Genomic DNA, 23,643 nt, shown 5'->3' with positions numbered 1-23,643 from the left:
GAAAGATGTTCTGCTCGTAGAAAGATGCTATTGATATATCTCAGAAACACTTAAGACACTCTGCAGATGGAAATAGGGGGGAAATGTCTCCCTACCCCCCTCCATTTGAAGTTCTCCTTTCTTAGTCTGATTTTCGACAACAATATCTTAATACCCGAAGTTATTTGGCCATCCTTGGAAGTGCAACTTACCCTCTCAAGGGACTTAAAAGTTGCCTAAGTCTGAGGAATGAGTCACTTTGCTCATTTTTGATGAGTAATCTCAGGTGTCATGGAAGCCCATTCTGAAGAAAAAGAGGGGAGGGGGCGTCAGATCTGCAAACGGAAGAAGACAGGCCGCTGGGGATTGGATGGCGAGATCTCTATTTTCCTATAATTGCGTCATTTCGATCCCAATTGGGTCCAGATGTTATGCGCACCGACGGTTTGCCGTCTCGGAAACTCTCAATCAGACGCAAGCGAAAGGAGAGGAGGCGGCTAATTAAATATTGAGCAGAAAGTCGCGTGGGGAGCGTGTCACGTGGGTCTCGAGGCTCAGCGAACCTGGGATAAATACCGCGCTGCAGCCAGCAGGCAAAAGCGCGAGCTGCTGCGACAGAGAGTGCCGGGCGCCTAGCGAGCGCTCCGACCCGCCGAGGAACCCCAGGGGCTGGTCAGCCGCAGTAAGTGCCTGCGCCCTGCCGGGTGGGCTTTCCGCACCGCGCACCGCTCCGAGGCGGCGTCTAGCAGGGCTGGATGGGCCGCTGCGGCGAGGGACAGCGGGGAGACAGCTGAGGGACAGCGGGGGGACTGCGGGGAGACGGCGGCGAGACGGGTATCCCAAGTGCCTTGTCCCTCTTTGTCTTCCAGCCGCAGAGCCTCCTGGCTTGAAGGTGTGGATTGGTGGGTTGGGGGCTGGGGGAGCTGGGATCTAGGAAGAAGAGGATTTGAGAAGCTTTAGGGCTTGACTCTTTCCTAAAGGGTACCTACAGGACTTCAGCCCTTAGGCGGTTTATCTTGTTTCAATCGACCTTGAGTTCCGTTGTGGGATCGAAAATTCTGCTGCCTCAACTCTTGGATAGACACCCCCAATACATATATTTTTTTTTTCTCTCCTCTGCCTCTTCTCCACACTCTTCCCAGAAATCCAACATGAAAATCCTCGTGGCCTTGGGAGTCTTTTTTCTCGTCTCCACTCAACTGTTTGCAGAAGAAATTGGAGCCAACGATGATCTGAATTATTGGTCTGACTGGTCCGACAGAGACCAGATCAAGGTGAGACCCGGTCCCAAGATGGCCCGCGCCGTTCTTCATGGGCTTAGGAGGTGTCACTTACCCCCCGCGATAGCATCCTAGTTACCCTAGCGGGCACCGGGACCGCAACCAGAGGCGGTGGAAGCGCGCCGGGAGGGATGTAGAGGAACGCCATCCCCTAGGTCCCACACGAGATTTTGCAACCAAGAACCAAGTTTCCTCCCGAGGGCTGCATCGTCGGGTCTCGGGAACTCTCTGGAGGAATAATACCCTCCCAGGTGATCCCGGAATCCTCACAAGACTGGAAACCTCACAAGGTTTCATCCCCTGGTAACGCGGATTTCGGAGACTCAGGTCCAGCTGCAAGGACCTGGCATTTGGAAATGCTGGGGCAGGGGCAGAGGAGTGCGCGCCCGACGCAGGCAAAAGCAGGGGCAAGTGGCGAGGTGCTGGGGTCTTGGAGGGGCGCAGGTGGGTAGGAGGCTAACTTCCTGCCATGACTTTTATTTTACGGACCTGGAGACGTAGCCGCAAGTTTTCCTTGAGATTGCTCGCAGGCTATTCGCGCAAGGGAGCGCGCCCCGGCGGAACAGTGAAAGTCGCGCACTGTTAGTCGCTTGTAAAGGGCTGTCACCTTCCCTACCCTTCCCCCGCCACTCCCCCCCCCACACACCTGTGCGCATTTAGGGCGGTGAGAAGTCTCCAAAGCCCGAGCTAGAGATGAACAAAGTCCGGTAGCTGAGCGGCAGATGAGTGAGGGTCCCTGGGATGGGAGGAAAGAGGGGAAAGTGAGCAGGGCTTGGAGACGACGAGCCTCCAGCTAACTGGTTAGGGCTAGGCTTCGGGGAGGCGGCGGCGCCGGACACGAATTGGGCGGGGAGGGGTGGAGAGAGGCAACGCCCAGGTTTGGGGAGGCCCGGCCTCCTCTCGCCTCGGAGCTGGTTCCCCATCCCTGGCTCGGCCTGTCCCCACCGCCAAGATTTGCCCCAGGCTGGAGCGCGCCGCCAGAACGACTCTAGTTTGCCGGCGCCTTGCACTGGTTGCCTACACGCCCCTGTCGGTGCGTCTGTCCTCTAGGAGGAGCTGCCCGAGCCCTTTGAGCATCTTCTGCAGAGAATCGCCCGCAGACCCAAGTCTCAGCAGTTCTTCGGATTAATGGGCAAACGGGATGCTGGTGAGATGGGCAGCCATCACCCTCTCTGTCTCTCTGGGCAACCCCCACCCCCCCGCCCCGCCACTCCCACCCCGGAATCCTAGCTCATGCTCAGAGCACGCAATCTCTCTTGATCTATGTGCGGAGATTTCCACCCTAAAATGGGTATATCTCCCGGAGCGCGACTCTGGCCCTCACCCCGCTAACACACACATGCCACGGAGGGAGGGAGAGATCGGTCCAAACCACCAAGAACAGGAACCAACCTTAAGCTAAGTGCTTCCTTGACTAAGGATCCAAACTGACAAAGAACAGGAAGGAACGGGGCCTCCAGGGGATATCAGAATGTTCTCAGTCCACGTGGAAAACTGACTTTAGACCACTGGGGTTAGATTAGATTTAGGTGCCAGTGTCTCACGATAGAAATATTTAATTTCCTTGAATTCTCACACCATCAGTGGAACGTGTAAACAGTTAATGTCAATTCGTCTCTTGTCAGATTCCTCAATTGAAAAACAAGTGGCCCTGTTACAGGCTCTTTATGGTAAACATTTCTATAAATCTTTATTTTACTCTTGTGAATGCACATGTATGAAAATGGAAAATGTCTTTTGTGGGCTGAAATACAGATTCTTGGTTGACTATTGAATAAAGAGATGGGTTTGCTCTCTCTCTCTTGAGCATCAAAGCTGACCGGCCTTGAAGATGTGTCTCTTATAAGAAAACAAGACAGGTGGTAAGGCCAGGCAGTTCAGGCCTCAGGAGTCTCACAGACCTGGGTTCGAATCTGTGGCCCACATAAATCACTTAAAAATATTCCTTTTGTTTAAAATATTTTGTTTTTATTATTAATAATTCGGATAGCATTTATGATTCTGCTACATTCCTCAGGATAGTACATGAATGGAAAATGTTGCATTATTTAAAAAATCAATTTATTTTATAATTCTCTTTAAAAGATATAATGTAGCTCCTTTAAAACAAATCTATTGTGTTTGTTAATTTTATTTTTCTTTCTATAGGACATGGCCAGATCTCTCATAAAAGTAAGTTCCAAATTATTTTGACATTTATCATATGCAAATGGAAATTAGATTGAATTCCACTTTACATAATAACTTATTTTCTGTTGTAATGTAGAACTTAATATTTTTAATTAACACAATTTAAGAATGGAGCAGACTCATAGTACGTCCAGAACCTGAATGTTTAAAGCTCTGTTGTTTAAACATATCATGCTTACCGAAAGGATGCATTATATTAAAAATCCTTTAACTCTCAGCTGAACTGCTGCTGAATTCCTGACCCACAGAAACTGAGATAATAAAGAAAGAAAGAAAGAAAGGAAGGAGAGGAAGGAAGGAAGGAAGGAAGGAAGGAAGGAAGGAAGGAAGGAAGGAAGGAAGGAAGGGAGGGAGGGAGGAAGGAATCCTTTAAATCCTGTAAATTGTTAGTTTTAGATAAGAATTTCAACCCTAGGGGTAAAAATCCACCGCGCATTCCTCTCCCCTCAACCCCACCCCACCACTTCCACTGAAAAAACAAAAGCAAAAACAAAAATCCAAGCATTTATAGGCATCTCCTAGTTCATTTTAGTGTGCTGGATTCCATGATGACATCACTTCTTAGAGTAATCCAGCAGCCAATTAAGAGGATGGAGTGAATGAGTAGAGAATCCATACTAAAGGTAAAGATAGATAAAGTTGTAGAAAGTACCAGGGGTCCATCTTAATCACTCTCACCCCAAGGTCCACTCACTTACTCCAACTTGGATTTTGATTCACTGGAAGCAGAGTAGAGGCCACACTAAGATAGCAGCCGTGTTCTTAGCTAATATAGTATAAACCAAGAGACATCCTCCCACTAGAGTTAAAATAATAATCCTTTCCAAAGGCTTCATCTTTGAAAGTAAATAAATCTTATTCATATTTACTTTCTCAGGACTTGACTTTCAAGGGAATTATATATAGCAAAATTCCATGTAATGAAAATAAATGTACTCTATTAATGTCAAAACTAATGTACTTTTTCCAAAAGAAATATTTTTTAAAATCCAATAAAATAGCAATAGTGAACTTTAGAAGTTTATAATTATCAGGTACAGGAATCTGATTTAACTAAGCTTCAGTTTCCTGAGAAATACAACATATTCAGTAATATGAGGAAATAAGCTTTGATGTTTCTGTCACACAAATGTGAAACTGACTCCCTAAACATCAAAGCTAGCTCAAACAGCAATATTTAAAACATTGTATATAGACAGATAAAATAGAATATGAATAAAGTGTACTTGCTAATATTTAGATATAGAATTGAGAAAAGTGCTTTCATTGTATTATTTTTATTTAGTGTCATTTATAAGACTTACTAGGAATCTTTATTTCTTCGGGCTCACCAAAACTTGAAATAATTATATATTTATTATATAGGCATATATTTGGAAGCTTGCTTTTTTTTGGTACTAGTTATAACAGTTTATTTCCAGAGATATATATATTAAAATACCCCTAAATGTATTTTTCCAGGGCATAAAACAGATTCCTTTGTTGGACTAATGGGCAAAAGAGCTTTAAATTCTGGTATGTATAAAACCATGACTGCAAATAAACAGTACCTTAAATCTACTTCTATTTCCTCTAAGGCATTCTTTTCAAAGTATTAAACAGGAATAATAAAATTAAAATGAGTATTTATGTTGAAAAAAATCTAATTGCAATAAATAAATCCAAGAATGGATTTATAGATGATTGAGCTAATATCACCACAATATCAGTCTATCCTTCTCAAACTCCCAGTGTCTGCCACATTTAATCATTACCTAACCTGAATCTTTGGGCTAGTCTAATACCCTTTCCCTTACATCTGTTCAATAAGCCACATTTAACCTTACTGAACTAAGGGGTATGGGGGATGGGGGAGATAAGACCGATAATTTTACTTGTTACCAAGGTAATTGGAAAGTCTTACAAAAGGTTAAATCTGACAGTCTTCCAACACCAAAATAAATAAACAAAAACAAACAAATCCATTTTTACAAATCAATTGCTCTTTATGATATTATAGAAACTCAAACTCTAAACCTCCTGATGAATGTTTAAGACTAGGAGAGTAACATAGTCCGTTCCAATGCCTTCAAAAAGGAACACAGTCAAATTATCCTAGAGGGTTATAATCAGTTCTGGCTATAAAACCCTTAAAGAGAACGAGTGCCACAATTCTCCCCATAACCCAGTTTAAGTCTGAACAACTCTTTCACTTGATGTAAAGCCTGCATATTTCCTTTCTTTTCTTTAATTTCTATCTTCTATGTAAATGCTATATGCATATATCTGAAAACTCTAATTTCTTAACTCATTCATCACAGTATTTTCAAGGTTAAATAACCCCTGTATCATTTTCATAGAAACTGATATCTTGTTAAGCTCATTCAGGCCTTATAGTTCGTAGTTTAATTTGAAAGCTATTCAGATTCTCTTTATTTTACCTTCAGTGAAATTAGAATTAAAATACTAATCATGTAATTAATTAGAAAGTAATCATCACCTGTCTTATCCATTTAGAATATTTCTGGTTTCCTGAAAATCTGTAAGTAAGATATGCTGGCTTAATTAATCTGAAAAAGTCATGCAAAAATGAGGTATCCTAGTACTTTTTTTTTTTAGTTTCATTTTATTTTTGGCTGCATTGGGCCCTCGTTGCTGCGCGTGGGCTTTCTCTAATTGCGGTGAGCGGGGGCTACTCTTCGTTGCGATGCGCAGGCTTCTCATTGCGGTGGCTTTTCTTTTTGCGGAGCACAGGCTCTAGGCGCACGGGGCTTCAGTAGTTGTGGCTTGAGGGCTCTAGAGCACAGGCTCAGTAGTTTCGTCGACCCCTGGGCTTAGTTGCTCCGAGGCATGTGGTAACTTCGCGGAACAGGGATCGAACCCATGTTCCCTGCATTGGCAGGCGGATTCTTAACCACTGCGCCATCAGGGAAATCCAAGGTATCCTCATATTTATATTGGTTCTCTACCTTCCAGATTTAGACACTACATTTGTATTTCTTCCTCAGTAATTTGGAGGCTTCTCAAGTTTAAATTTTAAAGAAGTTACCAGTGTACCTAATGAAAAACTAAAATTGTTTTATTAGTATGTATTATCTTCCAGCTTTTGGAAATGGAATATAAGTTTAAACCACACTGGCTTTATTTGTATCAGAAGTGTACACTAGCCCTTATATACCTGTGGTTTTCTTGATAATCACACCAGTCAACAACTTTCCATTTTCAGAATTGATAAGTGGTTTCAGAACATGCTTAACTTTACAAATAATATAGATATGTGCAATTTGAACAAATTAGATGCTATTAAATGTACTTAAAATAATATAATTATAGATATATTAAATAGAATCACTGTATGAATCAGAATCAATTTATAACTAAATCTTTGCTCCTCCATTTTAGTTAAGAAGATATAAAAGGAAAAAATGGGCAAATATGTAATTTATACCCAATCGGGTACATTTTCATATAATCAGTTGAGGCAAGGTTATCATAGACACCTTCTACAGCCATCCGATCCTTACCCTGTTGTGGTCACAGACCCCTTTGACAATCTGAGCAATCTAGAAAGTGTCTTCCCAGAGAAACCCTTATCAGTTCATACACACAAACATTTACATATGGTTTTAGAGGATTCAAGGACCAGGTAAGAAACTCTGCTTCCAATTAAGAGGACTTTGTATTTCAGGTCAATCACTAATCTGTCTTTGGTTAGTTTACATTCGCATTCACTTCCCTTCTCTGAGGAACAAAATTATGTTACCGAAAGCTTGTCAGGACCTGAACTTGTGCTGACCATCCTCCTCCTACAAACAAACCAGGGTCAGACATGGACTGTTTCTTTCCTTCAGAACTGCCAAGATCGGGCCTCAGACTATCCATTCCACCCCAGAAGTGTGTGCATGATTGACATAAAACATTCAACTTATTGTTAACCTCACTTAAGGGAATCTTGAATGCTAATGAGAACCTGCTCAGTGGTAAAAGGGGAAAGTGATAACACTGGAGGCTTTACCTACCTACTCTTTCAACAAATCCTTCTCACTGAGAAAATTGTTTAGAGTGGCACCTAAGATTCCTACATGTCTTTCACAATTCTTTCTACTATTTCTATTTAAATTCAGTATTTTATACATGCATACTGAATTTTTAAAAGCACAGTAGTTTGACTACGATGTAAATCTAAGTGTATAAAGTATTAGATAAAATGATGAAAATATATGCTTAAGTATTTTGATCACAGCAATCTGATCCGTACCCTTTTGTGGCTGCAGACCCCTTTGAAATTATATTTAATAATATAATATAATATAATGTAATTTGGTACTTTTTTCTGTCCATATAGTCAACGTACTTAAGTTACTTGCTAGCTATATGTTAAATACCTTTGGAAGCAGTGATTAATCTTTCACAGGCCATTAGGGTGCTAGGAGGTAAGTTAAACTATGTTGTATTTAGATGGCTCAATTGCCCTACTTACAGACAATGAGATTGTTTTTAGTCTCAAGGACAATCTATCATTGGGAGGAATCCACAAGATAGGAAGAGACCCTCACACCATTAGGTACCCCTATACCAGAAATCAGCAAACTCATTCTGTAAAGAGCCAGGTAGTAAACATTTTAGACTATGTGAGCCATGCAGTCTCTGCAGCAACTACTCAGGTCTTCCATTTTAATGTTAAAGTAGGCATAGACAATACAAAAATTAATGGGCGTGGCCATGTTCCAATAAAACATTATTCACAAGAAAAGATGGTGGGCTAGATTTGGGCCATGGCCTGTAGTTGGTTGACTCTGTCCTAGAATAAAAGTCCCACATTTTGCTTTCATCCTCCTACTATTCCTGTTTACTTTAGGCATTATCCTTTCTATAAATCACCATGGTGTCCGCCACTGCTTGAGAAAGCTGTGGAGAATCAATGTTGCAGTATATTGTGGAAATACACTTTGGGGGCACCAAGTCTATGAGGATGACCAAAATAACCAAGAATTCTGGACAGATCACTTCCAATCAGGATAAAGACTGAGGCCCGATTGGAAGATGTGCAAATAAGACTCTTAGAGATACTTCAATGGAGTGAAAAAAGTAATTATGAGTTTAAAATAAATTTCTGTATGCCTTGAACTTTGTTTAACTGTGTCAGTGAATCTTCTTAACAAACCCTTTACCTTATCTTTGTTCTCAGTGGCTTATGAAAGGAGTGCAATGCAGAATTATGAAAGAAGACGTAAATAAACTACCTAACGTATTATTCATTTGAGCTTCATTTGTGTCAATGGCCAAGGCAAGATAAAATGAGACATGCGCTATGAGGAATAATTATTTATTTAATAATAATTGTTGTTTTGAGTTGAAAGCTCAAAAAGTATTTATTTTTCATATTGTGCCAATATGTGTTGTAAAAGCGTGTTGTAATTCTAATATGACAACTCGCTCAGAAGTAGAAGTCAGTGGTAATTTCTCAACAAAGCACAGTATTCAATGAAGTTGTAAAAGCCTATCAGAGATATAGTCTCCAAAGAAAGAAACCATTTCTCTTTGTTGGCAGCAGTCACGTCAGCTACTACTAAAGAAAGGAAACTCACAGATAGGCTGTGCTTCTCCATTTGTTTTCATGGTGAAAGTGTACTGAGACTTGGTACCAAACTATGTTTGTATCCCTGCAGCATGTTTCATGTTTTGTGACTATATAGAGATGTTTTAAAAGTTTTAATGTGACTCTAAGGTCTTTATTTTATTGTACAATGTGTTGTGATAGTTTACATTTTAAATAAAAGAAAAAATATCTTGAGAATTGGGTCTTATTCTTTCATTAACATTTATGTCAAATCAGCAACCTTTCTTTTAGTAGATGAAATATGTTCCAAGCTGTTTTTGGCTGCTAAATACTGAAACAGAAAACTACTAAATCCCTCTTTCTTAAGGAAAATGACCAAAATGTAATCCCAGTTTCTCTCACACACACACTTTTGGCACAGGATCATTCATGGAGAAAACAATTACATTCTGGTCCCCAAAACAGTAAAGGCTCAGTTCTGTTTATATGTGCTTATGATTCCCTTTTACAAATAGGATAATCTATTTTAAAGATGCATTTCACTGGTTATTTCCTTGTTTTGTAAAACATCAGCACACTACCATTTCAGCCCTGTTTAAAGCCCAGGAATAAATGCAGCAGTGTTTGAGTCTCACTAGAATCAAGACACCAAACCAAACTCTCACAAAAGTCACTGGAGGATGATACAGAAGGATAGGGAGCTGATAATATGGCATCACCCCCATAACAAAGATAAGAGCCGCTTTCTTGCATATCTAAGGACTGCCTGTGAATTGCTAGTGCCCTTAACACTCCAGCAGAAGCACGTGTATCAGAAATACAGGGCAATCAGAGGGAAGCTCTTGTGTATTTATTTAAGGGGAAGCATCGCTAAGTGTCCTTGGAATCATTTTCTGATTGCATAAGAGAGTGTGAAATATTGACAAGTGGTAAAACAACTCAGGACAAGCATTGCTCAGTGAAATAAAACTCTGTGAGTTTATTCTGGACTGGTGACTGTTGTTGATCAACGTTAAAACCGCTTGTGGGACAGGAGTGCTAAAGCATATTTTAATCTTTATATATTTAAATGAATAATTTGTTCAAAAAACTCCAATGAACTAACTTTCCTTATTACACAGTACATTTAAATGCTACAAATTATATTATTATAAGCAAAATGGAGAAAATCAGAGTCATCTAGAGCCCCATTCCCCAACAGTAATGTTTGATGTTCTATTTAATAATAACAATAATTGTAACATCGAATCGTCATCATACTAATAGCTTCATAATATATATTTAATCACTCAGCGAAGGAAGTATTATTATTATCATCATTTTACAATTGAGGATATGAAGCTCAAGGAAATGTTGGGGTCGGAGATTATAATATGAGAGGAGTCAGGATTAGAAAGGAATTATTAGGCAGAAATAACAATGAGATTGATGACGCAAACTGGCATAGTGACACAAATGAATACTATGACGTCACTTAAAATGGCATTATGGTGTGTTTAGTGACATGAAACAACATATATGGTATGTTGTTAGGCACAAAGCAGTATTTCTGCATTGTATGTACATATATTTTTCTGCATAGACGTTTTAACAGGAAGGAACCATGTAATGGATAAGAGTGCGGGGTTCAGAGTCAAACTGCTCCATCACTTAACGGCTGTGTGATGATGGGCAAGTCCCTTAACTGCTTTCTGCCTTGTTTTCATCATCAGTAAAACTGGACTAATGATGCTGTCCACTACTATCATACACCACTCTTGACAGTGGACAGTAGCCACACGGAGCTTAAGTGAGGGTCGTGGGACATGATGCATGTCAAGCTTTGAGCACCATCTCTGACACACAGCAAGCATTCTGTGAATGTTACCTGATGCCATTGTTAGCTACTCTCCAAAATCCCCAAAGAGAAAATCAGCACTATATGAGAGCCACTAAAATGGTTTTTATAGACACACTGAAGAAGTAGTAGCAGCATGGGTAGTTTCTAAATAGTTACCACACAAATTAAATCTGGGGCCATCCATCTCACAAATAGAGGGGCGCTTTGTGCTGTGCGTCGCTGCACTAGACAGGCCCCGCAGCCCCATCCCTCTCTGAGAGTCTATAAATCTCTGCAGCAGGATTGAACAGTGCTGGGTGAAGACCATTGTCTGCCAGGCCATACTCCTGTCTGCTCTCCCTCCAGGCCCAGAAACCTAGCAACCGCTGAGCAGGAAAGAGAGTGACTTCAGCTTGAAGTTTGTACTCATGAAATATTTATTGTTACTTCCCCTCTGTGGCATACTTCCTTCAACTAAAATGAGTTTTCTTCACCTATATTCTTTCTAAAATACTTTTACTCTGTTACAAAACAGCAAAAAAGATCAATCTGTATAGTTAAGTTACCACAATACTTTATTGCTTTGGTTTGGGGTTTGTTTTTTGATTTTGGTTTTGTTTTGGTCAGGATCCAGGGCAAAAATAAATGACACTCAGGCTGAGTCATTAGAGGAAGATTTAATAAAGGGACTAATCACAAAGTTGTGGGCAGGATGTAGAGAAGCCAGCAATGGAATGTGGTCTCCAGGCTAACATCCTTGGAGCCACTGTGATCCCTAGGCCTGAAGGATCAAGATGAGGAAGTGAGGGTCTCTATGTGCCAAGGGCCGCCTGGCAACTGTTGTCTTCATAGGAGGACGAACCAACACAGGATAATCAGTATGGGAGAGAGAGTGGGGAGGTCAGTGAATAAATGCCCCAACCTCAATCTCCTCCCCCTGTCTGATCTGCTCTTGTTGCCTCCATTGGGTAAACCCACCCGGAAAACAAAGGGCTCAGAGCCCTGGGTGCTGTCCACGCTGGAAAGCTGCACAGACAGGGCACCAGAGCTGGTGGAGAAAGCTGGTGAGCACATTGGGAGGTGGAAAAGGAAGATGGTCAATACATCAAGTACCCCATTATTTTGAATCAAAAGGAAACTCATAAGCAGAAATTCAAATAGAGAAATGTAGAGAGTAAAAATAAAAGTCCTTATCTGAACACCAATTCTACTCCCGAAGGATATAGTTTCATGTGGATCCAACCAAAGAAACAAACAAAATTAATCTTATTTCGACTTGCACACATGCTGAAATCTCCCCTTTTAACACCAAATCATTATAAGAATTTTTTAAAAGGTACATACATTTTTTAAAGAAATTAATAATTACATTGGGATTTTTGAAAAATAGAGAAAGGACTTTTGGTGGACCAGAAATTATACAGTTTCTGGAAAAAGAAAGCACAGGGAAGCCACAGCTGTAAACCGTGGTCCTGGCAGGAAAATGCGGAGGCTGCAAAGGAAGGTGCTAACCCCAGAATAGGGAACTGACCACTGCAGAACGGACTTCTCATCGGCAACACTGGGTGCCATGAGATCCAAAAACAAAATCTAAAAGTTCTTAAGGAAAATAATATTCAGCCAAATTATGAATTTGTGATAGAAGAAAAACCAACTAAAAGCTGTTAGCTTAAGCCTTTATTAAAACCATCACAACAGGTGAATTGCTCAAGGTGGCTGTTCTGCAGGAGAGCAGATAGCCTAAAGAATTCACATGTTAGATTGATGAAGGTCAGTCAAAGTTCCACTATTTGTAAAACTACTGTCAAAACAATTCTGAGAATTGTTCACAGTTCTGATTCTCGGAAGTTATAGGGAACTTACGCTGCATTAGTCATGGGACAGGATTCGGGGACTACATTTAATAAGACCAACCTAACCCTAAAGACTTCACCACAAAACTGTTAGAACTAATAAATTCAGTAAAGTTGCAGAATACAAAATCAACATACAAAAATAATCTTGTATTTCTATATAGTAACAACTATTCTGCTGAAAAAGAAATAAAGAAAACAATCCCATTTACAATAGCATCAAAAACAATTAAATACTTAGGAATAAATTTATCCAAGTAAGCAAAAGATCTGTACACTGAAAACTATAAGGCACTGATGATAAAAATTGAAGAAGACACAAATAAATGGGAAAAGAGTCTGTGCTCATGGATTGGAATAATTAATATTGTTAAAATATCCATACTACCCAAAGGGATCTACACATTCAAGGTAATCCCTATCGAAATTCCAAGGGCACTTTTCACAGAAATAGGAAAACAATCTGAAAATGTGTATGGAACCACAAAACACCCCAAATAGCCAAAGCAATCTGGAGAAAGAAGAACAAAGCTGGAGGCATCATACTTCCTGATTTCCAACTATATTACAAAACTGTAGTATTCAAAACAATATAATGCCAGCACAAAAACAGATACGTAGACCAATGGAACAGAATGGAGAGCCCAGAAAGAAATTCACACACATAATCAACTAATATTTGACAAGGAAGCCAAGGATACTCAATGGGGAAAGGATAGTCTCTTCAATAAATAGTGCTGGGAAAACTGGATACTCACAGCAAAAAAATGAAATTGGACACCTGTCTTACACCTCTCACAAAAAATAACTTGTAATGGATTAAAGACTTAAATGTAGGACCTCGAACCATAAAACTCCTAGAAGACAACACAGGGAAAAATCTCCTTGACATTGGTCTTGGTAATGATTTTTGGATATGACACCAAAAGCACAAGCAGCAAAAGCAAAAATCAACAACTGTAACTACACCAAACTTATCAACAAAATGAAAAGGCAACCTGTGAAATGGGAGAAAACATTTGCAAATTATGTATCTGATAAGGGGTTGATATCCAAAATACATAAAGAACTCATACAACTCAATAGCGAAAAAAAATAAAATACAAAACAAAAACAAACAAACAAAAACCAAATAATACAATTTAAAAATGGGCAGAGGACCTGAATAGACATTTTTCCAAACAAAGCATACAGATGGCCAGCAGGTACACGAAAAGATGCTCAACATCACTAATCATCAGTGAAATGCAAATCAAAACCACAATGAGATATCACCTCACACCTGTTAGAATGGCTGTCGTCAAAAAGACAAGAGATAACAAGTGTTGACTAGGATGCAGAGAATAGGGAACCCTTGTACACTGTTGGTGGGAAGACACTTGTTGGGGCAAAAATTATGGGAAGAAATTAAAAGCTAAAGAGAGAGAGAAATAAACCCCAAATTGACAACTCCTCAAATAGGAGGGAATGTACCTCAACAGAGGACATTTTCAGCAGATATTACATTCCGTCAATTCCCTAAACTTTATATTAATCTCGATTCTTTAAAATATTTTCCAGTGTAATCTTCTTCCTCAAAGCTAGTTTACATACATGTAAGAAAACTATTTTCTAAAATAAACCAAAGTATGGAGTTAATTTCTAATCTTTACTTTATTGAGTCATTATTTTGCATAAAGAAATATTTAAGGAAGTTGAAAAACTTCCTCTACAGCTATTTCATATAGTGGTATTCTTTCTTAATACACATTAATGGCCTCTTCTAAATAGGTAATAAGTCTATTATGTAAATACATCATTCTGCATCTGTAGCCTTTTTAAAATCCTGATTCAGTTATGTTAGGCTATGAAAATGTATTCTATAATTCCACAGAAATACATTTGGATTTTTAAAAATTCCATTGTAATGGCTTCCTTGATGCCTATTTTATGTGACTCCAATCCATAATGATGGAGGTTGGGTTTCTTTTGTACCAATTCAGAAAAGTAAAAATTATGTTGCATTTCTCAGGCATAATAGGTCAGAAAAATTGGTTCATTCACTCACCTATTTATTCATTCACTGTCCATTCATTCACCACTTGTCAGTTGTCTTTTAGCTGTAAAACATTGTGATAAGTAAATTAGACAGTGATACTGACATCAAAGCACTCACTATCTTATGGGAGGATGAGATATGCCCAAATAACTAAACTGTAGTGATTGCCATAAGAGAGATACAAATAAAGTGTGATTAGCCTGTGATGGCAGACACCATTTCCCTCTGGCTTTCTGGTAAACCCTTATATGTAGAATAGTGCTGGCTCATAGCAGGTGCTCATACTTGCTGAATGGGGGAAAAAAGAAATGAATGAATAAATGAATGAATAAAAGAGGAGGTGGTATTTAATCTAGGTTTTAATGATGGAAGGATCTGGTTATGGGAAGATAAAGAAGGCAAGTTTCAAGAACCAAGGTCATGCTTATGAATCTTATTTTGATCACTCTAATTCAGTTTTTTTCCAGCTGAGCAATAAGTCCTTCAGTGTGGTCCCAAGCCTCCCCTTCCACACTGTCCTGTCACAACCACTTGAGAAATCATCAATGAACATAAAGGCAAATATAGTCCCAGAAACTAGGGAATATTTTTTGAACTATGGTCCATCCATCAAATGAATTCTTTCCTTTCCAAAGGAGTCACCTTGAGGTTTATGGACTTAGTTCCACGATGTTGACATTATTCACTATACCCTTAGAACTCCGGAAATTGCTTCCAGAATCTGTATCAGCTCTTTATAAACATCCACAATGGTTACATTTTTATTCTTTAAGAGCAGCTTTGATATTTAGGAGTCCTGATATTTTCTCCACTTAAATATTCAAGTAGGTCAGTTCAGCAACATTACTATTAAATATCTTAAAGATATACCAAAATCACCTCCCCAGAATATTTGCTGTACATGATGACAAAGCATGTAAAGTGATAAGGAGACTGGCTTAGATGGTTACATTACCATTTTATTTAAATAAATCCTCAACTACCCACTGTAATGTAATGGCATATTTTTTTCAGCAATGGAACATTGATTTTTATTTTAATAATTTGATGTTTTAATTTTTATTTTATTAACATAAGAACACAACAAGAGATCTACCCTCTTAAAAATTTTTTAAGTGTACAATACATTATTGTTAATTATAGGAATGATGATACACAGCAGATCTCTAGAGCTTATGTATCTTGCTTAAGTGAAACTTTATGCTCGTTGATTAGTAACTCCCCATTTCTCCCTCCCTCCAACCCCTGGCAACCACTATTCCACTATTTGCTTCTATGATTTGACTGCTTTAGATACCTCATAGAAGTAAAATCATGCAGTATTTGTCTTTCTTGAATGGCTTATTTCACTTAGCATAATGTCCTCAAGGTTCATCCATGTTGTCACATACTGCAGAATTTCCTGTTTTGGGAAGGCTTAATAGTATCCCATTGTGTGTACATACCACATTTTCTTTATCCATTCATCTATCTGTGGACATTTAAGTTGTTTCCACATCCTTAGCTATCGTGAATAGTTCTGCAATGAACATAGGAGTGCTAATCTCTTCAAGATCCTGATTTCAATTCTTTTGGATAAATACCCAGAAGTTGGGTTGCTGAATCACATGGTAACTCTCTTTTTAATTTTTTTGAGGAATCTCCATAATTTTTTGTATAGTCACCACACTATTTTGCAAATTTTCCTACCAACTGTGTGCAAGGATTTGTAAGGAGATATTTTCTAAAATCTCAATGGAACTGTTGTTGAATCCAAGTTCATGTGCCCGATGCACAGTGAGGCCAAACAATCTGAAATGTCGAGTTTGGAGCAGAGAAAGGTTTATTGCAAAGGCCAAACAAGGAGTACAGAAGCTCAGCTCAAAAGACCCAAACTCTCCAGTGGTCTTCAGGGAAGTGTTTTTAACGGCAAATTTTGGGGAGAGGGCTGCAGGATGCATGACTTTCTTCTAATTGGTTGGTGGTGAGGTAATAGGGTGGTGTTCCACCAGTCCCAGTCATCAGCCTTTTGGTTCCAACTAGTCTGAGGTCTATGTGCTTGTGCTCAGCCTGAAGTTACCATTTTCCACCTGGATGGGGGGGTCTTAGTTCCTATAAATGAACTCAAAGATATATCAGATTGCTATGTATATTCCTTGAGGAGGAACTAGGACTCTGCTTTATCACTGCATTATTGTTTCTATACTGCTTTTCCTTTGTTTTGGCATTTCCACACTTCCCTAATTAGTAACTGTTTGAATCTGCCCTTTGGAACTCTAGGAATATCTAGGAGGCTTTTGTACCCAGGAGGGCCCTGCAGGGTTCTGCTCAGTTTCAATCCCCCCTTTTCTTTGATACTCTTCAATCTTGAGGGGGAACACATACAGGACAAGAAAGGGAATAAAGTTTTGGATAGAGAGGTTAATCATAAACTTGGCAGAGGATCTTAGCTTTACAAGGACTTGGTTTCAGAACTGAAAAACTAAGCATATATTGGAACTTCTGAATTGCCAGAAATTCAATAAGGGCTTGAAAAAGGTCAGAGTAACAAAGTGTTAGATTATCATTTTAAAGAGTTATTTCATAGCAAACAAGTACATCAAGAGGACTAGAATTTTTTTTATTAATGAAAAACAAGAAGGTGCTTCTGAACTATAGAAGACAGCCTTACAAAAACATCAAAGAGTGGATGAGCATCTCTAATATAATACCCAACGGGAACATATGCCATGGAAGAAACAAAGGAACACCCTATTTTTAAAAAGTGTAAGATGGCTCTGAATGGGATCTTATCTATGCTCTTAGATGGTTAGTATACTTTCCCTTGTATCATCATCATGATTTATTATTAATGGTGTGTCTTCAGTGTCATACATTAGTGAAGATATGCCAATGTCTTTCCCTTAACATCCAGGATAGACTATATTTTATGCATACCATCTTTCTATGTTAACTATTTATTTCTTCCATTATTCAGTAATAAATGAAGATACTCTGTCCTCTCTACAGTTGACCCAGAAAATGAAACAACCTTGGGGATCCCTTCAACTACTGGTAGTTTTTTTTTTAAGACTTTCAGGGGGCTTCCCTGGTGGCACAGTAGTTAAGAATCCGCCTGCCAATGCAGGGGACACGGGTTCAAGCCCTGGGCCAGAAAGATCCCACATGTCGCAGAGCAACAAAGCCCATGTGCCACAACTACTGAGCCCGCGCTCTAGAGCCCACGAGCCACAACTACTGCCTGGAGCCCATGCTCCTTAACAAGAGAAGCCACCGCAATGAGAAGCCCATGCACCGCCACGAAGAGTAGCCCCCGCGCACCGCAACTAGAGAAACCCTGCGAGCAGCAACAAAGACCCAGCACAGCCAAAGATTAATTAATTAATTAATTAATTAATTTTTTAAAAAGACTGTCAGAAAGTTCTGTTAACCAACAATAGCATAAATAATATTAAAAAGTCCTTGTTGTTTATTTTAAAATGTGTCTATCTCTTTTTTCTTTTCACTTTGCACCTTACATTGTCTAGGTTTTCCTCAAAATTATAGAAATGATGTATGAGAGAATGTCATGTCCATTCACTCTCCCAAAACTTTATAAGAAATTCTTACAAGCTTGTGGACATAATTATCTTGATTTCAAGAGAAGAAACTAATGTAGAAAAATGTCTCGATAAGTGTTTGTCCAAATATTTTAGAAACTAGTGAAACATAAGGAAAATGCTCTTTCAAATAGCAAATCATTTATGTAATATATGATAAATAATTACCACTCATTTTTTAAAAAACTGTAACTAGTTTCCTGTGTGATTTATATTATAATTCATTAGGTCAACTGAAATGATATATTTCAGTGGCTCTCAAAAAAGACTGCACATGATGCATGATATTCACAAAAGTGTGACACAATCCCAGATGGAAGACTGCAAAACAGATAGAACATTCTGAAGATTATCAACAATTCTCAATAATGTTACCCTCAAAAGACTCATGCTCATCAAAACTACAATGAGGTATCACATCACACCAGCCAGAATGGCCATCACCAAATATCTACAAATAATAAATGCTGGAAAGTGTGTGAAGAAAAGGGAACCCTTCCACACTGTTGGTGGGAATGTAAATTGGTGCAGCCCCTATGGAGAACAGTATGGAGGATCCTTAAAAAAACTAAAAATAGAGCTACCATATGATCCAGCAATCCCACTCCTAGGCATGTATCCAGAAACAAAAATTCTAATTCAAAAAAGATATAGGCACCCCTATTGGGCTGCACCACAAAGGCCTACAAGGCCTGTGCTTGCCCAACTTCAAGATCAAAGAAAGAGCCCAGAGTTGGCAACAGAGACATCAACGGTTTAATGGATGGGGGAGCTTACACGTCTGAAGCAAAGTCCTGGAGCAACACTCCATCATGTGCAGCAGACAGCAGGCAGGATATGATGGCAGTCTCTCCCAGGGTAAAGGGCAGATCACCAATTACAGGGGAATTGACGTCAGGTGGGTTCATTTGTTACCAGCGAAACCAGTAGAGGGGCACGCCCCCCACCACCCCTTTGATAAGAACAATCACCAGCTGGGGTCTGGGGCAAGTTCATAGGAAGGTCAGTCATGTGAGTAGGGTGTAGGTGAAGCAGGCACTGGTCAGGCTGGGGATGTAGAGAGAGCAAGAGAACAGCCATCTTGAGTGGCCTGACCATACAGCCCCACTGTTCATAGCAGCACTATTTATAATAGCCAAGACACGGAAGCAACCTAAATGTCCATATACAGATGAATGAATAAAGAAGATGTGGTATATATACATACAATACACTATTACTCAGCCGTAAAGACGAATGAAATATTGCCATTTGCAGCAACATGGACGGACCTAGAGATTATCATACTAAGTGAAGTAAGTCAGGCAGAGAAAGACAATTATATGATATTATTTATATGTGGAGTCTTAAAAAATATATAAATCAACTTAATTACAAAACAGAAACATACAGACATAGGAAAGAAACTTATGGTTACCAAAGGGGAAAGGGGAGGGGTAAATTAGGAGTATGGGATTAATAGATACACACTACAATATATAAAACAGACAACAAAGATTTACTGTATAGCACATGGAACTATATTTAATATCTTGTAATAACCTATAATGGAAAAGACTCTGAAGCTGTACACCTAAAACTAACACAATACTATAAATCAACTATAGTTAAATAAGAAATTTTAAAAAAATAAAAACTCATGCTCGAGAAAATATAAGGGAATACAAGTAAATCAAAATGATGCTATTTTTTACCTTAACTTTTCTCCTTTTTAAATTTCACGACCTTAGAATTTCAGCTATTATTAATAACAAATTTGTTGTGATCCACCTCATGTCTGATATTTTATTGTAGTTGCTAACACTGCTTTCTGTCATTCATTAGTTCATTCATTCAAACACCGTTCTTTGACCACACATTTATTGAATGTCTGCTGGGCATTAGGCTTTGTGATGCGCACTGGCATTAGAGAGACAGATGAGGAGTCACTGAACTCAGTTTTGTCTTTTAATCATCAGTGTATTGAATGCCGGTGAATGATGGATTGCTGTTTCATGTTAGACTCCTATAACCGACAAATTATAAAATGTTCTTTAACACGAGATTCACTGCAATTTTAAATGACTGAACATCTTCCCTATTTTATTTCATGTGCATTTACTGATTACTATCTATTTGACAGAGAGGCTGAATAGGAAATTTTAGGTTTTAAGAAGACCAGTCAGAAATGGAGACATAAGTTCTGGTAAAGAAGGGCAGTTTGCATGTATGGTATGCTACTCCCCTTCCTGAAACCTACTGAAACTGAGGGAAGTGAAGATAGTCTATGTACAACTGAAATATTCCAACTGAGCTTCCTAACCAAGAAAATTAAAAATGAACCCAGAAGCTCCTCAGTGAAATGAATTAAGACAAACACTGAGCCATTAAGGAAAAGAAATAAGAGCTTTGTTCAATTTCCAGGAATGTGGAATAACAGAGAGCCCCAAATCATCTAGCCTCAAACCATCTTAAAATATTTTTAAAGGGAAAATATTTTTAAATATTCTTTTAAATTAGTGAAAGATGCTGCAAGAAATTAAGAAAAATCATGTGAAACTGGTACTAAAGTGGGAACTGCAGCCTAGAGCCTGTGCTCCACAGCAAGAGAAACCACCACAATGAGAAGCCTGCGCACCGCAACGAAGAGTGGCCCACGCTCACTGCAGCTAGAGAAAGCCTGTGCACAGCAATGAAGACCCAATGCAGCCAAAAAACTAAATAAAATAAAATTAGTTAATTTTTTTAAAAAGATTGTTCTGTTAATAGGAGCCCCAAATCACAGTTAGGTGGGTATAAAGATATTACAATTCAGGAAATTTAGAATTTAATTTAGAATTTAATTAGAATTTAGAATTGCATTCAGGAAATTTTATTCACTTATGGGAAAACTGGAATCACTAAGTGCAATGAGTCATTAATACCCATTAAGTTGAAGCACAAAACTAGTTAGTTGACAGTCAGGAAGCCTGTCTTTCAGGTCAATACAATGATCATTATTATTCTTTCTTGGCCCTGAGTTGGTGTGAGGAGCCTCTCACACAGTTTTACCTCCAGAGTAGTGGCAAAAGAGTCTTCCTTACACTGAAAATAAATTGTATATTTGGTCTTCCAGGAAGCAGAGACAATAAATGTATCCTGAATGGATCAAAACTGACCTGTTTTTGTTTTCTTGTTTTGTGCAATTTGTCCTTGTTTGTTTTGTTTTAAATAAAATAATGTAAGGATAATTCTGCTTAAGATGATAGTCCTAAAACATGACACATTAACTTTCAAGACTTACGTTAATAAATCCCTTAATAAGGGCCAAGCTTTCTGTAAGGGTTTTAATGTTTGTTCAGAATCTGAACCTATAGGTTTCCATGTCTGCCTCAGGAGTGCAGCACAGGTGAGTAAGCCCAGAAGTAGGCATAGAAAAATAAAACCATATCTTCACCAAGCACCACAGCATTATTTCCAGCCATCTCACGTCCTCCTTTCCTTACAATACTGTGAGCAATGAATGGAATCACTCTTCTAGCAATAACTTTCATTTTATCAGTTATAGGGAGCAGTGGTCAGAAGAAAATAATACAATGTTTGAATTAGAGAAACCAGATAGCATCTTACCTAGCTGTCTTGTTTATGGCTGAGGAAGCTGATATCCAGAGAAGTCCCATCGCCCCTCAGTGGCAGTGAGGCAGTAAAGAGAGGGCATTCTTCCTCTTGTTTTCTGAGATAATTATTTGGTTGTAGTGGTGAGGACATGATTTATTAGCGTTTCTTAAACACAGACCAATTTCAAGTTGAGAATCCGCTTTAGGTCTTACTGCTATATAATGAACCACCACGAATTTAGTGGCCTAAAACAACTCCCATTTATTAGCTCACAGCTTTGTAGAAGTCCAGGCACATCGTGGAGGGGGGGCTCAGCTCAGGTTCTCACAAGGCTGAAATCAAGGTCTTAGCCTGCTGCACCTCTAATGGATCTCAAGGTTTCTTCCAAGCTCATGTTGTTGTGGCAGAGTTCAGTTCCCTGAGGCTGTAGCACTGAAGTCCCTGTTTCCTTGCTGAGAGATGGTCTCAGCAACTAGAGGCTGCTCGTACTCCTTGCCATGTGGTCCACTAATGCTCAAAGCCAACAATGGAGAATCTTTCTCAGGTTCAATCCTTCTCATGCTTCAAATTTCCCAAACTTTGAATCCTTCTCTCCAGGAAGAGCCTCATTCCTTTTTCATTCATTCCTGATCTGATTGGGTCAGGTCCAGAATAATCTCCCTTTTTAAAATCCAACTGTGCCATGTAACGTAACCCAATCATAAGAGTAATAACCTACCATACATACAGGTCCCTCCCACACCCAAGGTTTGGAGATCACCTTAGACTTCTGCCTACCACTGAATCCATGCAGTTGAGCAGTTTGCATAACACTGGCCCAGCTGCGAGCTCCACTGAGCTTAACAGAAGGTGCACCAGGATTCAGCACATTTCTGAGGGCAACGCTACTGAGATTGTGGGCATGGAGATTAATGAGCTCCGAAAGTTCTTGCTCACTCAGCAAATTTTAAACAACAATTTTCGAGGCTTACGGCCTTATGTAAAGAGAGGAACTCAATGTAAATAACATAAGATTATTGAGGGAAACAGGAACACTCTAAATGTCTGGTTGGAGATTATATATATCAACGATTCAAAATTATGCTCTTCCTGAGAAAGAGCCGTGTTTTGATTCTCCCCTTCATCATGAAAATAAAAGTAATTACAAATGATGGCTTGGCATATTGTAAAGGCAATGCTCCATCTATGATGATCCTAAGCCTCTTTTTTTGAGCTAACTCAGTAAAGGATGCATTCATTATACAGACCAAAATATATTACATGCTGCCGGCAGCTGTCCCATCTGTCCATTTGCATGGCTATAGCTCTCTTTCAGATCTTCTCTATCTTTCTCCTGGACCCCGCATGAGCCCATCACCCATGCTCCAGGGTCCATTTGGTATGCCTTGTAATTTTCTTCTAACCAGACATGATATACTGGGTAAAAGGAAACCCTGGAAATATGCTTTTAGTAATGTAATGGTGAGGTACGGGGACAGGGCAGTTTTTCTATAGTCCTATGATTAGGTCTCAGCCTTTAGTGAACCTGTGCCTCTGGACTGTGAACTTCTCAAGAGTTTCCCAGTGGTTTTCTCCCCACTTATACAGGACGGGATGGCTAGAGTGGGCTGGAGTTGTGTATTTCCCTTCTGCCAGGTCAGTTAGGCTCTGAAAATATCCCAGTAAATTAGGCTGTGGTTAATTAGTTTCACCTGAAGGGAAGCCCTGTTCAAAATGGTTCCTTTTCCCCTCCCCCTACTGGAAGCACCAGGGGATTTTTCTCCAATATTTGCTGTGAGAACCTGGCTGAGC

General features: G+C 39.3%; 1 protein-coding gene across 4 annotated transcripts; it reads left to right on the top strand.

Moving 5' to 3' along the window:
- The first annotated feature begins 1,130 nt into the window (after positions 1-1,130).
- TAC1 (tachykinin precursor 1) lies at positions 1,131-8,666 on the top strand. 4 transcript variants are annotated; one of them, XM_068549975.1, is made up of 6 exons: positions 1,131-1,253; positions 2,310-2,406; positions 2,885-2,929; positions 3,408-3,431; positions 4,911-4,964; positions 8,617-8,666. In XM_068549975.1, the coding sequence occupies exons 1-6, from the start codon at positions 1,131-1,133 to the stop codon at positions 8,664-8,666; spliced, it is 393 nt and encodes a 130-aa protein (XP_068406076.1). The 4 variants fall into 4 exon arrangements, with proteins under 4 accessions (XP_068406076.1, XP_068406077.1, XP_068406078.1 ...); XM_068549976.1 differs by lacking the exon at positions 2,885-2,929; XM_068549977.1 differs by lacking the exon at positions 4,911-4,964.
- Positions 8,667-23,643: the final 14,977 nt, after the last annotated feature.

The sequence above is a fragment of the Eschrichtius robustus genome, chromosome 8 (assembly GCF_028021215.1).
Source record: "Eschrichtius robustus isolate mEscRob2 chromosome 8, mEscRob2.pri, whole genome shotgun sequence".
In the NCBI taxonomy this organism is placed as follows: Eukaryota; Metazoa; Chordata; class Mammalia; order Artiodactyla; family Eschrichtiidae; genus Eschrichtius; species Eschrichtius robustus.
This window is presented reverse-complemented; position numbering and strand designations above follow the sequence as displayed.